We start from the raw sequence: 16,586 nt of genomic DNA, 5'->3' as shown, positions 1-16,586 counted from the left end.
TACGTTTTTACCACTTACTTTGGTTTTTCAATAATAATAATGTGTAAAAATGATTGGTTTTTAAATATTTTTTTAATTTATGCGTTACATGTATGTATGTTTCAATGTGGACATTGTATTGTACAACATATAGATAGAGACCACCACCAACACAATCAAGAATTAACCAAACTATAAAGAAAAGTAAGAAGTTTTGCTTTTGCTTTTTATAACAACCATAGAGTATATGTAATAGCTTTTCTTTTTAGCTTCGATGTCAGCGACCACTGAGGTAAAAAGAAAAGCAGGGTTTTGGCCTTTGTTAAAAGATGTGACAGACTAGTATTTTGAAAAATATTTATAGCATTTTTATAAATTTGAGCAAAATAACAACAATATGACGAAAAACGATAAATAAAAATTAGATGGCAAGAAAAGGAAATATTCGTAAATTAAAGGTCAAAGAAGAAAGAAACGTTAATAAAAGTGGCCCATGTGTACATATAGTGGGACCTGATATCACACCAAACGAACCACCAATGGTGGGCCCACTTTCCTGATTTCTTTGTGGGAATATAACTCACATTTTTCTTCGGTGTGCTTCTTTTGACTGTTTTTTATGACTTTTACTTTAGTGTGATCTCTATCTTTACTACTAAGTACTAACCACAGACGAAGAAATGAGCATTATTTACTTATCTTTTTATATCTTCATTACAACACATTCTTGCTTTGATTTTAACAAGAATAATCTTTGATAGATAATAGGAAATAGATTTATAATCTTTTGTTATTTTGCATTGGAAAATATTTGGTATATTAAAGATAAAGATGTCATATGAAATTCATAACTTATACCAATTGGATAAGAGGAATCAAGCTTTTGTAGATGCTCATTGATATCTTGAGCTTTAGTGCTTTACATAGAATCTTGTAACGGCTAAACTAAAACTATATGCTAAAAGAAAAAGTGATACTAACGAGAACACAAAGCAGCATTTTGACTCCGTTCAAATCTTGTATTATATGGGCCATAATAAACTTGAACCAATGAGCCCATTTGCGAGTTTCTCAATACATCAAAATAATCATTGATCAGATTATGAAATTACCAAGTTTCCAAGACTAATTCATTGACTAGGTCAATAAACCATGTGTTTGTTAGACTATTGTCAGACAAATCATGAAATATTCTAGAGCCAATATACCCATTGCTTCACATGTTTTGTCCTTCTTATTCACTTGTGTTTTCTATCAAGTTCACATTTTTCTTCTGACACTCCCTTTTGGATTCGAGATCTAAATTTCCTTTATTAATATATATGCTAATAATTCACATCATTTCCTTTTAGCTAGATTCCAACAATTAATTTCGATAGTTTGCTAAAAATGTCATCATCATCAGGCAAACAGTAACATTACCTGAGAGGACGGTTATAAATGTGTAGTGACCAGTAACAGAGAAGGTTGTTTTCTTGTCTCAAAGCTTGTAATCACACTAATACTATACGATAAACACTCAACTATTTAAGATCTTCCATGCTTTTTTTACTTAAGTTTTTCTTATATAACACACAGATTTACTTGCATGTTTTTTTACGTTACAATTGTTTTATCCCTTATTATTGTTTCTTTTTGTGTGCACATCCCTAGCTATTGTTGAAGTTATTTTATTGCAAGATGTAAACGCAAGTAACGTTTATCTGTTTGAGTTTTGCATATTACAAAATACTGCAAAGAAAATTGTGAAATTATTTAATTTTATTTATTGTTAGTAACCGCTGGTATCTTAACTGCTTCTAAGCGTTACATCTCATATTTTATGACGTAAACGTGGATTGCCATGTTAATCCAAAAGTTCACACTTTACATACTCTTAACGTTCAGTATATGATGATGATAATGTCAATATTAAAAATGCAACAAATCTGCATTTTATCAATGGAGCAACAAAGTTCAAATCACATTCTCATTACAGTTTATTCGATAAAACTTCAAATTATACAAACAATAATTAATCTTTTTTTTTTTACGAAGGAGAGAAACATCACATCTTCAGAGAACCAGATCTTGTGGTAGGGATCCTTAACCTAGAGAGAACCCGATGAAACACCTTCTTGGTCTTCATCTTATTGTGTTCCTCCTCCACGACATCTGCATTTTTCTTTGACTTCCACCATTTCTTCCCAAAAACGCCACCCAATAATTTTCCCGTAGTCGAATCAGAGGAACAGCATAGATCCACGACGGTGCTGGCTGCGCGATTCGCCTTATCTCCCAAATCTGACGGTGTACGAGAAGAACTAATTTTTCTGGCGCCGGAGAGAGAGGGGAGATACATGAAGTGGCGTTCGATGATGTGAGTGAGAGAGACGAGCTCGTAGGAGTCATAAAGTGGACTTCCACAATCCCATAGTATGCGATCATTATCGTGATCATCACAAACCATCTTCTTGGTCTTCTCTGTGGTGTTCTTCATGAACGTGTTTGTGTAGAAGTGTGTTTCTCGATGTAGGTTTCTGACAATGTGAGTGTGTTTTAAGTGTTTTTAAGGTGTTTTGTTTTCTTCCTTTAGTTTTTGTATCTGGTCATATGCATGGTCTTATTATAACATCCAAGCTGGCGATATTTGTTTCTATCTGTTAGTCAACAAGAATATTCCATTCTTGTTATGATATCGTTACCTATATACTTGGGCATATCCCTACTCTCTTGTAACGATCTCCTCAATATATACTTGTGTAATCATGTAAATGAATTCAAGGGAAACACTTCCACTTTCATGGTATCAGAGCCTTCGCTCTCCTGAACCATTTTTTTTTTTTTTTTTTTTTTCCTTCTTACCTTTCTATTCGATCTTCTATCCTCAATCCTTTTCTCTCTGTCTCTCTCTCTATCAGCGATCATGGCTGATCAACAAACAAACCTTGATCGTGCTTATGGCGTGACAAACATAAAACAGCATATTCCTCTCATTCTTGACACAGACGATCACAACTATGATGCCTGGAAAGAACTTTTCCTCACACACTGCCAGTCTTTTGATGTCTCAGGACACCTTGACGGTACTCTTCTTCCTACAGACGACAATGATCAGCAATGGAAAAAACGAGATGGTCTGGTTAAGCTTTGGCTATATGGCACACTGTCAAAGAATCTCTTCAAAAGCGCTTTCGTAACTGGTGGTACAGCTCGTCAAATCTGGATCAAAGTGGAGAATTTTTTCCGCAACAACAAAGAAGCCAGAGCCATCCAGTTAGATCATGATCTCAGGAACATCGAAATTGGTGACAAGTCCATCCATACCTACGCCCAAGAACTCAAATCTATCTCTGATCTCCTCGCGAATGTAGACGCTCCGGTCACAGAGAGGACGCAAGTCACCTACCTTCTCAACGGTTTAAGCGAGAAGTACGAGAACATCATCAACGTCATCATGCATCGCCAACCGTTTCCAAGTTTTGATGATGCCAGATCAATGCTCATGCTTGAGGAGGATCGCCTTAAACGCGGCAAGAAGACTTCTGCTCATAAAGATACTTCCTCCTCTGAAAAAGTTCTCAACGTCGAAGCTTCATCTACTCCGCAGAAGCTCAACACTCAGCAACAACAACAACGGCCTTTCAACAACAACAGAGGCTTCAGGAAGAACAACAGAGGCAGAGGCAGAGGGTACAATAATCAACGTCCTTTCTACAACCAATGGAGTCCTCAGTACTGGAACAACGGCTACCCTTACTGGCTCCAACAGCAAAGCAATCAGTGGAACCAACCGATGCAGCAACAGTTCCAGAATCAAGGTCTTCTCGGTCCAAGACCCTCAACGCCTCAGCAAGCTCTCAACGTTCCGACGTTCACTCCAGCGGCAAATAACAACTATCCGGTTATGACTACAGACTTCGCCTCTGCATTCAATACGATGACACTAACGGACCCGACTGATCATCAATGGTACATGGACTCAGGGGCGACATCACATCTGTCCAACTCGGCAGGTAATCTACAGTCTACTTTTAATCTTGACACCGGACACACTGTTACAGTCGCCAATGGTGATCGCATTCCCATTCTTAAATCTGGTTCTTTCTCATTTCCTTCTTCTTCACGCAACCTCAACTTATCCTCTGTTTTGGTCACCCCTTCAATCATTAAAAATCTAATCTCTGTGCGTAAATTTACTAAAGATAACTCTTGTTCCATTGAGTTTGATCCATTTGGTTTTTCTGTGAAGGACCTTCGAACTCGACAGACGATTCTCCGCAGTGACAGTACTGGTGATCTTTATCCGGTTTTCTCCTCCACAAATAAGCCAAACACAACTCCTTCAGCTTTTCTTACGACGACTTCAACCACTTGGCATCGTCGTCTTTCTCATTTAAGCAATCAAACACTTTCTTCTCTGCTTTCCTCTAATGTTTTGCTTTGTAATAAACATGACATGGCTTCGGTCTGTGATGCTTGCCAATTTGGCAAACAAATAAAAATGCCTTTCATGTCTTCTGACTCTACTGTCACTGCTTCCTTCGACATAGTACACTCAGACCTATGGACCTCACCAGTTCAAAGTTTGAGTGGAATCAAGTATTATGTTCTCTTCTTGGATCAATACTCTCACTACCTTTGGGTTTACCCTTTACGATCCAAGGAAGAAGTTTTCTCCAAATTCAAAATCTTCTCCAACTATGTCGAAAACCATTTCAAAACAAAAATAAAATCATTACAATGTGATAATGGAACGGAGTCTAACAACTCAAAGTTTCATAACTTCTTTGCAGAAAAAGGCATCACTTTCCGGTTCTCATGTCCTTACACGTCTCAACAAAACGGACGTTCTGAGAGAATGATACGTACAATAAACAACTCTGTACGAACTCTTCTCTTTCAAGCTAAACTACCTTCTTCTTTTTGGGTAGAAGCCCTTCATGTCTCAGTTCATGTTCTCAATCTCTTGCCATCAAAGGCGATAGATAACAAAGTGCCTTATACTACTCTATTCAACAAGCCAGTTTCTTATTCTCATTTAAGAGTTTTCGGCTGCCTCTGTTTCCCTAACCAGAACCATTCATCTCTTTCGAAACTAGCCCCCCGCTCAACTCGTTGCATCTTTCTAGGCTACCCTCAATCTCATCGGGGTTACAGATGTTTTGACCTTGAAACTAGAAAGATCATTCTATCACGTCATGTGGTTTTTGATGAAAATCAGTTCCCGTATGGCGATTCTTCCAAACCTACAGAAACGTCATACGACTTCCTTGAGTCAAACACATCACCCATTCTTCAGAAAATTCTAACCACCCCTGCTGGAACCCTTCCTACTCCACCAGCACCTATCTCATCAAATCCTCCTCTACCCGCTCAAGCTGTTCCTCAGACAAATGAGCCTACAAGGCATTCAATGACCACTCGCTCCAAGCATGGGATCCGAAAAACTAAACAAGTCCTCTCCCTGCTTACTCAAAACAGATCACCTCTTCCTAAAAACATTCATCAAGCTCTCTCTGATCCTAATTGGACACCGGCTGTTAACAGTGAGTATGATGCCATTATTAAAAGTGGTACTTATGATTTGGTGCCTCGTCCTAAGCACACTAATATTGTTCATTCTATGTGGCTATACAAGGAAAAGTTTGATGCGCAGGGTGTTTTTAAAAAGAACAAAGCGCGCCTAGTCGCTAATGGAAAATCTCAAGAAGAGGGTATTGATTTTTCGGAGACATTCAGCCCAGTGGTTAAGCCTGCTACCATCCGCAGTGTGCTCCATGTTGCCTTAACAAACTCCTGGCCAGTCTATCAGCTCGACGTTCAGAATGCATTCCTACACGGCACTCTTGATGAAACTGTATATATGTCACAACCGCCGGGCTTCGTTGACAAATCACGACCGGACTATGTTTGTAAGCTCAAACGTTCGATATATGGCTTGAAGCAGGCTCCTCGTGCATGGAATGCAAGATTCGTTAGCTTCATTACGCGCCAAGGGTTCAAACAAAGCAAAAGCGACGCAAGCCTGTTTGTTCTCAAGAACGGGTCTGACCTCGCATATGTTCTCCTTTATGTCGATGACATAATTGTCACCACATCATCCCCTTCTCTTACGACCAAGGTAACTAACGCTATGAAGAAAGAATTTCCAATGACGGATGGTGGTCTGATCAACTCCTTTCTTGGCATTGCCGCAATTCACAACGACAAGGGTCTTTTCCTGCACCAAAGTCATTACGCAGAGGACATAATTAAGCGGGCAGGTATGCATGACTGCAAACCGGTCTCTACACCAGTTGACATGAAAGCCAAGCTAGCAGAAGACATTGGTAAACCAGTTGATAATCCTACAGAGTATCGAAGCTTAGCGGGTGCTCTGCAATATTTGACTTTTACACGCCCGGACATCGCGTATGCGGTTCAACAAATCTGTTTATTTATGCATGATCCTCGAGATTTACATATGCAGGCCCTACGGCGCATTCTTCGGTACTTACAAGGTACAAAAGACAAAGGGTTACAACTACTTCGAAACCAGCAGATGGCATTAACAGCGTACTCAGACGCTGACTGGGCTGGATGCCCCTCAACACGGCGATCCACTTCAGGCTTCTGCGTCTTCTTAGGCGACAATCTTCTCTCCTGGTCTGCAAAGCGTCAACAGACAGTGTCAAGATCGAGTGCTGAAGCCGAATACAAGGGTGTCGCAAACGCAGTCGCAGAGACTTGCTGGCTACGCAATCTTCTTCTCGAGATGCACTGCCCTCTACAGCGAGCCACCATAGTCTACTGTGACAATATCAGTGCCGTTTATCTCAGCTCAAACCCTGTTCAACATCAACGCACCAAACACATTGAAATAGATATACATTTTGTGAGAGAAAAGGTGCAGATGGGGCAGGTACGAGTATTACACATACCGGCTTCTTCACAGTATGCAGACATTTTCACCAAAGGACTTCCTTCTTCCCTGTTCATCAGCTTCAGGTCCAGTCTTGGCGTCTCAAAGCTCGACGCTGCGACTGAGGGAGGGTGTTAGTCAACAAGAATATTCCATTCTTGTTATGATATCGTTACCTATATACTTGGGCATATCCCTACTCTCTTGTAACGATCTCCTCAATATATACTTGTGTAATCATGTAAATGAATTCAAGGGAAACACTTCCACTTTCACTATCTTTGACGATTAATTACTCCTAATAGTTTTTTTTTTTCTTAATGTTGGCCATAAAGAAGAAAGAGCAATAATATATTACAGAATGAAACTTTTTTTTTTGTAAGTTAATACAGAATGAAACTTAATAGATGAAAAGTTCTGAACTTTATAAAAAAGAGTTAAACAAGCTGATCAGATGATTTGTTTTACATTTAACTAGTAAAAGAAAAACATACGAAGAGTTCATTACTAGTTCGTTTCATTCTATTATGTCACAGATTAGCAGCCAAACTTATTAACTAGTTTGAGTTTACTGGTTAGCGAGCTCCAGAAGAGAGCATGTTCCTACTAGTGGGCCTACAGAAGAGAGTCCAAGCTTATCGATTAGGTTAGTTATAGAAAGCACTTTATCTTGTTGGGTCCGTTAACGTTACTCAATTGAATAAACTTATACTACTTGAAGCATAAAGAAAGAAGTACATTTTTTTTGTAACGTCTATTAACTTTGAGATCGGAACAGCAGTTTTATTTCTAAACATCACAAGATAACGAATAATGTAAAATAACATTATTATATAACATCGTATAGAGGATAAGATAAGAACCGAGGAACGGAGTCGCGTGCCGTTAACTCATACCGACGAGATTCACAACTACATTTTCGGTTAGATTGATGGTCCCTACAAAGATTTAATCTAGTGACTTTACTAAATCATCGTAAACCACTCGATCGACACAAGATCCAACGGCTCAGATTAAATTCAACAACAAGGACCTATCCGGTTTAACCGCTCTGGTGGACGGCTCTCCACGTGTCAACACCAGAAAGCGTGAGTATAAAATACAGTTTGCACGGCGTTAAAACAGGATTGAATCCGTTTGTGTGTTGTGCAGAGTTGAAACCTCACTTTCAGTTAAGCGCAGAGAGCCGTCACAGACAGAACAACCTTAAAAAAAAACTCAATAGAAGGAGACACACTGAGAAGAAATTGGATTTTTTAGATTTGTTTCAGTTCGAGGGAGATTGGTTCGGTTCGATTAATTAGCTTTGTTCTCTCTTTTTTTTTTAATGGCATCGGAGGATGTGAAGAGGAGGGAAGGGGTTAATAAAGCTCCGAGCAATGCCGTAATCGGGATCTGCAAGTCTTTGATCGCCGGTGGCGTTGCCGGCGGAGTGTGAGTTCCTCTTCCAAAATTCTCTTTCTTTTTGGTCCTGTGTGTCATTTTATTACCAAAAGTTTCAATTTTTGGATTGTTATTGTCGGAGATCAGGTCGAGAACTGCTGTTGCTCCGTTGGAGAGACTGAAGATTTTACTACAGGTGTTGTTGTACTTATCTTGACATTGATGGTCTTTGGAATTGAGTATGGAATGTTGCTTTAATTGGCTTGCTTTGTGTTCTCTTCAAGGTTCAAAATCCACACAGTATAAAGTACAATGGGACAGTTCAAGGATTGAAGTATATATGGAGGACTGAAGGCTTCCGTGGATTGTTCAAAGGCAATGGTGCTAACTGTGCTCGTATTGTTCCTAACTCTGCCGTCAAGTTCTTCAGCTACGAGCAGGCTTCCAAGTATATGATCATGAATCTTTGAAGTTGTTCTTTTTAGTCTTTTTTTTTGCATTGGTTTTGATGCTTACTCTTTATGACAGGGGGATACTCTACCTCTACCGACAACAGACAGGGAACGGTAAGTCAATTCTTATGATGATTACTAGACCCAGGCAATTGCAATGTATAACAACCAATGAGAGGTGTTTCTAATTTATTTTACGTTTTTTGAGCTAGTGATATGTTATAGTTGGTTAAATTGTTACATATATCACTTTTGTGCTTTGATACCAAGTTTTTTAGGAATCCACCTTTGTAATTCTCCATGATATATTATTATAGTTGGTCAATTTGTTCTGGAGATCCATGTTCGGTGGATAACTTGCAATGTATACGAAACCCAATGAGAGGTGTTGCTAACTTCATATTTACGTTTTGAGAGTGATATATGTATATGCCTCAACTAAATCTACCATTTCAAAACTCCTCATGATATGCGGTAGTTGGTTAACTTACTGTGTGTTTGATCTATTTTCGGTGAATTTTGTTAACTGTTCCTTTCTGTGGCGCTTCGTTTGTACAGATGAGGCTCAGCTCACACCTCTTTTACGGCTTGGAGCTGGAGCTTGTGCCGGAATCATTGCCATGTCAGCCACTTACCCTATGGACATGGTGCGCGGTAGGCTCACTGTCCAGGTAAAGCATCTCTATATCTCATGAGCATGAGTGACAACACTACTTAGACAGAGATCATTTGCTTGGTCTGAAACACAACATATTTTCTTTTACATTTCTTATCTGTTCAGACAGACAAATCTCCTTATCAATACAGAGGAATGGTCCATGCACTATCCACGGTCCTCCGTCAGGAAGGACCAAGAGCCTTGTACAGAGGATGGCTTCCCTCTGTAATCGGAGTTGTGAGTCCCACCGCAACATGTATAAATATATGCTACACGATGCATCAAAACTAACGCTTTGTTTAATCTCAGGTTCCCTACGTAGGCCTTAACTTTGCAGTCTACGAGTCTCTAAAAGACTGGCTGGTCAAATCAAAACCTTTTGGGATAATCGACAACAATACTTCAGAGCTGACGGTGACAACAAGACTCGCATGTGGAGCCATAGCTGGAACAATGGGCCAAACCGTTGCATACCCACTTGACGTAGTTCGTAGAAGAATGCAGATGGTTGGTTGGAAAGACGCTTCATCGGTTATCACAGGTGATGGTAGAGGCAAAGCTCCGATAGAGTATTCTGGAATGGTTGATGCGTTTAGGAAAACGGTTAGACATGAAGGCCTTGGTGCATTGTACAAGGGCTTGGTCCCTAACTCCGTCAAGGTTTGTCTATAAGAAACAACTCTCATAATCCTCTTCAATGACAGGTGAATCAGATATGTTCCATGTGTGTTTGTTTTTCAGGTAGTGCCATCGATAGCGATAGCGTTTGTGACGTACGAGAAGGTTAAGGACATACTAGGAGTTGAGTTCAGGATATCAGATTGAAAGAAGAAGGATACAAGAGAGTTCACGTGATTTATATTTTTAAATCTTAGATTTAAGATTCATGATTTTATGTATTGCACCAATAATAATAATACACTAATAATCAAAAGACTCAGGAGCAAATAGATTACTCATTTAAAACTCAGTGTACGTACACATAGCGTACCTGTGGTTAAGACTTCAGAAAGAACTAATGAGATATATATTTTTCCAAGGCATAATGGGCCGAGAAAATAGACAAAATGGGCCGAGAGTAGGCCCAATAATCCTTGGGAACAAAACAATCAGCGCAGGTTAGCAGCTGAGAGTGCAGTGTGGCTATGTTCTTACCGAACCACCAGACTTCTCTTGCCCGCAATTTAATTAAATTATCTCTGAGATTTTTACTTTTGGGTTTTAAAAAGGCATCCGCGCCATCATTTCATTTTCTCAATCATCGATCTCTCGCGAAAACCCTAGTTTTCTTCTGGAGAGTATAGAGAGAAGAAGAAGAAGATGCCGAGAGAAATTATAACGCTGCAAGTAGGGCAATGCGGGAACCAGATCGGGATGGAGTTCTGGAAACAGCTCTGCCTCGAGCACGGCATCAGTAAAGACGGTATCCTCGAAGACTTCGCTACTCAGGTATCAATTTGATTCGACGTCGTTTAGGGGGTTTCTATCTGATTGAGCTAATTTGGTAAATGGGATTTATATTAGGGAGGTGATAGAAAAGATGTGTTTTTTTACCAAGCGGATGACCAGCACTACATCCCACGAGCGCTTCTCATTGATCTGGAGCCTAGAGTTATCAATGGGATTCAGAACGGGGACTACAGGAACCTCTACAACCATGAGAACATCTTCGTTGCTGACCACGGTGGTGGTGCTGGTAATAACTGGGCCAGTGGCTATCACCAGGTTTGTTTGTTTACTCGACTTGTTTGATTTGTGAAAGAAAGAAATAATTCGATATGGTTACATGACTTGCTAAATTTGGTTTAGGGGAAAGGGGTTGAAGAGGAAATAATGGACATGATTGATAGAGAAGCTGATGGGAGTGACAGCCTTGAGGGCTTTGTTCTTTGCCATTCCATTGCTGGTGGCACTGGCTCAGGTTTTCACTCTCACTCGTTCCTCATTAGAGTCTAGTTTGCAAACTTATAAGCTATGGGACTTGACATTCTGAGTTTAGGCTTTATTTACTGCTTCTTCTTTTAGGGAGAATGACTTTTTTTTTTGTATGTTAGCATGAAGTTAATGACTTATTAAGCATTTGTCGAAAGCCACTAGATTAGTTTAGCATTAAGGACTTTTCTCCATGCTGTTTAGTCTGCAATGCATTTGCTTAATTAATTTTATTTTTTTAGATTAAATTCATTCCTCAATAGACTAATTTGTAAACTCATAAGCTTAGTTTTATGGGACTTCTTGACATTCTGAGTTTAAGTTCTCAGGTTTATTTACTGATGCTTCTACTGTGAATGACTTATTAAGCATTTGTCGCAACTCCTGTATTATTATAGGATTAAATACATTCCTCTATGGTGTTTAGTCTGTAATGCATTTGCTAAATGATACGTCTTGTTGTGTGACTTGTCATATAGCCAATTTTTGAGTTAACGTTCTCAGTCTTTACTCACTGCTTCTTGTGATCTGAATGAAGGTATGGGCTCTTACCTCTTGGAGACTTTGAACGACCGCTACAGCAAGAAGTTGGTTCAGACATACAGCGTCTTCCCCAACCAGATGGAAACAAGTGATGTGGTCGTCCAGCCTTACAACTCCCTTCTAACACTGAAACGACTCACCTTAAACGCTGACTGCGTCGTCGTCCTCGACAACACCGCGTTGACTAGAATCGCCGTGGAGCGCCTCCATCTCACCAACCCCACCTTCGCTCAAACGAATTCGCTAGTCTCAACCGTGATGTCCGCCAGCACAACCACGCTGCGTTATCCTGGATACATGAACAACGACTTGGTTGGCTTGCTTGCGTCTCTGATCCCGACGCCGAGGTGTCACTTCCTCATGACGGGTTACACTCCGTTGACCGTTGAGCGCCAGGCGAATGTCATTCGTAAGACGACCGTGCTGGATGTCATGAGGAGGCTCCTGCAGCCGAAGAATGTGATGGTGTCGTCTTATGCTAGGAACAAGGAAGCTAGTCAGGCGAAGTACATATCGATCTTGAATATCATTCAAGGAGAAGTCGATCCCACTCAGGTACCAACTCTTCTGTGCCCCCATTCTTGTCTGACTTATAATCCGGTTGATGATGTTATCTGCCTGTGTTTGTTGTTTCGCTAGGTGCATGAGAGTTTGCAGAGGATACGAGAAAGGAAGCTCGTGAACTTCATTGAATGGGGACCTGCAAGCATACAGGTTCTTAACCAAAGAGAGTTATTGCTTTTTACTTGACCATGGACTTTGCATCACAATTTTTTTTCTTTGACAGGTTGCACTTTCCAAGAAGTCTCCATACGTTCAAACTGCTCACAGGGTAATCATACGTTGTTCCATATGTGTATCTTAGGTTGCCAGTAAGAGAAGATATGACTAAAGACTCTTTACTTTATTGTGGTGTATCTGATATTTCAGGTGAGTGGTCTTATGTTAGCAAGCCACACAAGCATCAGACACCTTTTCAGCAAATGTTTGAGCCAATATGATAAACTGAGGAAGAAGCAAGCTTTTCTTGACAATTACCGAAAGTTTCCCATGTTTGTAAGTTGAATTCTTAGATGTTCTGTCTTTGTTTTGGTTTTATGTTTAGTGCACCAAAGCTTTGACTATTAATTATGGGTGTGGACAGGACAATGATCTTTCAGAGTTTGATGAAGCAAGAGACATCATTGAGAGTTTGGTAGATGAGTACAAGGCCTGTGAATCTCCAGATTACATCAAATGGGGGATGGAGGTATGTATATAGTCAGCTTTTAACATCTATAAACACAGTTATGGAGGGACACTAAACGATTATTGTATACTATGTGTGTCTCTCTCACAGGATCCTGAACAGCTTGTAACTGGTGAAGGCAATGCTTCTGGTGTTGTGGATCCTAGGATGGCGTTCTAAGTAAAGATTAAATGAAAATCCAGAGTGAAGTCATGATGTTTTCACTTTTAAATGAGATTTTTCAGGTCATCATAGGCTTTTTACATTATAATGGTGTTTGGTAGGATAAGTAGTAACGATTGAGAGTGTTGGCACGTAAACCTTGAATGGTATGAAACTATTAATGTATCTTGATGTGTGATGAAGACCGACTTTTGCAACATTGTTATATTTTTAGTCCTTGATCATTGTCCCAATTTCAAACATGAATAGAGGGGATACATGCTTTATCTGATTTTTCATTTTATTTTATCCGACTTGAAGAAATAAAGAGTAGAATAAACGGCAACAACTTTGTAAAGGGTTGAAAGATCTTATTGGGGCCCGTGGAAGATTAGTTCTGTGTGTGGCCACTTGCCAACTTGCTTCACCTCTCAATCTCTTGTGGCCCAATCTTTGATCAACTATCTGGGATTACACTCACTTTTTCTTGTAACTTTACTCGTTTGAATTTAAAATAATCTTTCAGATGGTTTACAAAATTATCTTCTTTAGGACTTGTGAGTGTTAAATTCCGAATCTGACAAACCTAAAAATCCTTTCTTTTTTTTTTGGATATTAGCTGGTTCTCAGTTTTAAATCTTTACATCAAAAATTGAAAACCGAACATCCATACCTAATGAGAATATAACTGGAAGTGCCTAACCGGATCAGCTCTTCCTGTATTTATTTTTATTTGATTTTTATTTTGATTTTAATGTTTGTTCTATATAGAATATCAACTTCAAATTGTAAAAAAAAAATATCATAGCAACATTTAAAATATTATTAATATGGACACTATAAACACTTTGGGATATACTGCCTCCTCTCACGTTGGTACAATCTCAAAAAAAAAACTAAAATTAGCTAATAAACCTTTATAAACAATGACATTTTTTTTTTATCATAACTAATACTCCTACTACTCATATTTACCCACAAAATCAAGCCGACCAGAACCGTCCACGTCACTGACTGGCAAAGATCAATATTTTTTAATCAATCATTCTCGAAGAAATTGTCTACATCCCATGAATCTTCGCTCAAATCGAACGAGAAATCTTCCGGTTCGTTCTCTTCTTTCGGTATAACCGGGTTTACTAACGGTTTACGGATTTCGATTTCATCATCCAGAAACAAAGGCTCCGGAGGAGTCTCCGAATCCCAAAAGTACTCCCCGGCGAGGCATAACTCCGGCAACGAATACGGATCCGGGAACAAGCTCGCCGCCTCCACCTCCGTGGCTAGCTCGATAGGTTCGATCTCAACCTCTGTTTTCTCGTTGAAGTTGAACCGGAGAACAGACGTCGGAGAACGGAGGCTCTGGCTCCCGGAATCGCATCCCGACACCGTTTCTAGATCGATCACCGGCGAGGACGGCGGAGGAGGCGGAGGAGTTAGAAAATTCGTCTGTGCGTTATGGCCTCTGAAGTTAATCGCGGCTCGATCGTAAACCATAGCAGCTTCCTCCGCCGTCTCAAAAGTCCCTAGCCACACCCGAGAACGAGACGACGGATCTCTGATCTCCGCCGAGAATTTCCCCCACGGCCTCCGCCTCACGCCTCTGTACTTTACAGGATTCGCTGACACGTCATCATTTCCGCCTTTTCTAGCTTTTCTCGAAGAGGAGGAGGAGGATTTGGTTTCGCCGAATCTAATCTCCTCCACGTATCGCTTCACTCTCGGAGCAACCGTGACGTTGTGGTCTTCATCGTCGCTTGATGAGTCGGTTGCGAAAGGATCAGTATAAGCGATTCGGACCACTCTCGGAGAGTCGTTAGACGGTTTGGTCGGAACAGGTGTCACCTTGTGATGCTCTGTGAACTTTACTCTTCTTGTTCGTCTCTCCATCTCTGCTTTGGGGTTTGGTTGGAGAAAGAGGGAGAAAGAGAAGAGTCAAGGTGTTAAAGAAGAATCGCCGTTTCTTAGGAACACCCTCTTCTTTTTTTTTTTTTTTTTTTTTTTTTTTTTTTTTGTCAACTTCATATTTTATTAAATATAAAGAGTACAATTTTACCGCTTAACACGATTACATATGATACACGTGTAGATCAGCGAACTATCTATCATCCACGTGGCATAACTGAAACATGCAAGTCTTGATCCTTCGGTTCACCGCCGGTGAAGATCCTGCAGCTTCCGACAACAGAGCTTCATGTTCTCATCTTTAATCCTCAAATTCGCCTGGATATTGTACTCCTCATATTTAAAACTTTCGCTAATAACCGTTGCTTGAGGCTTGATACTCATACAACCGCCGGTGACTTTAAACAGAGGAACATTAATTGAATTAAGAGGAAGACCCTTTATTGGACCATCTTCATAGAAGATGCCAATTCTTCTGAATCTTTCTTAAATTCAGTCATACATGTCCTACATCACCATCGTCCTTTCCATATGAGATGCTCCACTATTGTTGACTTATAAACTCCTAATAATTAAGAGATAACAAGCCTCATAGAAAAGGGATCTGTGCTCCCGGCAAAGAAGATAAGAATCAAACTCAAGCATCAACGGGATGAATTTTAGCCCAGCGAAGAGAAGGAAAAGATTTATTTTTCAATCCCAATCATAATAAAACATGAAAACCCAGAACCTCAGATTGAGAATTGAAAACCCACACCAAAAATCGCCAAAGCGAAGTAGAGATCCGCTAACCGGAATTAAGATTCGCCTAGCGAAAGATAACTATCGATCAAAGCCTTTCGGTACGTGAAAACGGCAGTTCCAAAATATACATATCAAAAATAAAATCTCTCTCTTTCTCTCTATTCCTTGTGAAAGATTTAATTTTGTTAACAAGGAAGATAGAGAGACATTTTATTTAACGTAATTTGCATTAAATTTTTTGTCAACAGTAGGGGAGAAACTAATGCGCGTTTAAACCGGTTAATATCACTAATTTTATGCATAATACTGGATTTTAACCAATGGGGATCCTAAACGGCTTTCCGCATCTTAGATTGAGACGTTAGATTTCTTACACGTGTTTGTTACCGTACCGAAAGCAGAGCCTCTGTCCTATTCTAATAGCTTGGTCTCCAAGCTTTTTAATTCGCCCACTCGCAGTGTGGTGTACAAGAACTCACGCGCTAGGAAGTGGGGCCCTTTCATGCGAGATTAGTCACGAGGATTGTCACTTACCATAGATTTGTTTGGTAGTGAATCTATTGATGTGTATTAAAAGAGTAAATATAATCTCGTGTTAATTGGAAACGTAATTTGTTTATTCTGGAAATGTGTGATATTTTGCTTGGAGGCCAAGCCACTACTAGCTCCCTCTGATATTTTAATGTATCTTGTCAGAAACATAGATTAGATTTCCTT

General features: G+C 39.8%; 4 protein-coding genes across 4 annotated transcripts; 2 read left to right on the top strand and 2 right to left on the bottom strand.

The window, feature by feature from the left end:
- Positions 1-1,868: 1,868 nt before the first annotated feature.
- Positions 1,869-2,632, bottom strand: LOC106365103. The gene has a single exon (XM_013804556.3). It carries the CDS (start codon positions 2,456-2,458, stop codon positions 2,027-2,029), a length of 432 nt encoding a protein of 143 aa, XP_013660010.1. The 5' UTR covers positions 2,459-2,632; the 3' UTR covers positions 1,869-2,026.
- A 5,359-nt stretch (positions 2,633-7,991) lies between these two features.
- Positions 7,992-10,325, top strand: LOC106368480 (mitochondrial adenine nucleotide transporter ADNT1). Its single transcript, XM_013808446.3, has 8 exons — positions 7,992-8,296; positions 8,393-8,441; positions 8,530-8,693; positions 8,774-8,811; positions 9,256-9,368; positions 9,479-9,592; positions 9,665-10,015; positions 10,097-10,325. Exons 1-8 carry the CDS (start codon positions 8,190-8,192, stop codon positions 10,178-10,180), a joined length of 1,020 nt encoding a protein of 339 aa, XP_013663900.1. The 5' UTR covers positions 7,992-8,189; the 3' UTR covers positions 10,181-10,325.
- Positions 10,326-10,522: 197 nt separating this feature from the next.
- Positions 10,523-13,507, top strand: LOC106368479 (tubulin gamma-1 chain). Its single transcript, XM_013808445.3, has 9 exons — positions 10,523-10,804; positions 10,880-11,080; positions 11,165-11,276; positions 11,826-12,385; positions 12,470-12,544; positions 12,618-12,662; positions 12,761-12,886; positions 12,975-13,079; positions 13,170-13,507. Exons 1-9 carry the CDS (start codon positions 10,676-10,678, stop codon positions 13,236-13,238), a joined length of 1,422 nt encoding a protein of 473 aa, XP_013663899.1. The 5' UTR covers positions 10,523-10,675; the 3' UTR covers positions 13,239-13,507.
- A 727-nt stretch (positions 13,508-14,234) lies between these two features.
- On the bottom strand, positions 14,235-16,132 carry LOC106368478 (ethylene-responsive transcription factor CRF6). The gene has a single exon (XM_013808444.3). The coding sequence runs from the start codon at positions 15,108-15,110 to the stop codon at positions 14,259-14,261; it is 852 nt and encodes a 283-aa protein (XP_013663898.2). The 5' UTR covers positions 15,111-16,132; the 3' UTR covers positions 14,235-14,258.
- Positions 16,133-16,586: the final 454 nt, after the last annotated feature.

Source organism: Brassica napus, chromosome A9 (assembly GCF_020379485.1).
Source record: "Brassica napus cultivar Da-Ae chromosome A9, Da-Ae, whole genome shotgun sequence".
NCBI lineage: Eukaryota > Viridiplantae > Streptophyta > Magnoliopsida > Brassicales > Brassicaceae > Brassica > Brassica napus.
This window is presented reverse-complemented; position numbering and strand designations above follow the sequence as displayed.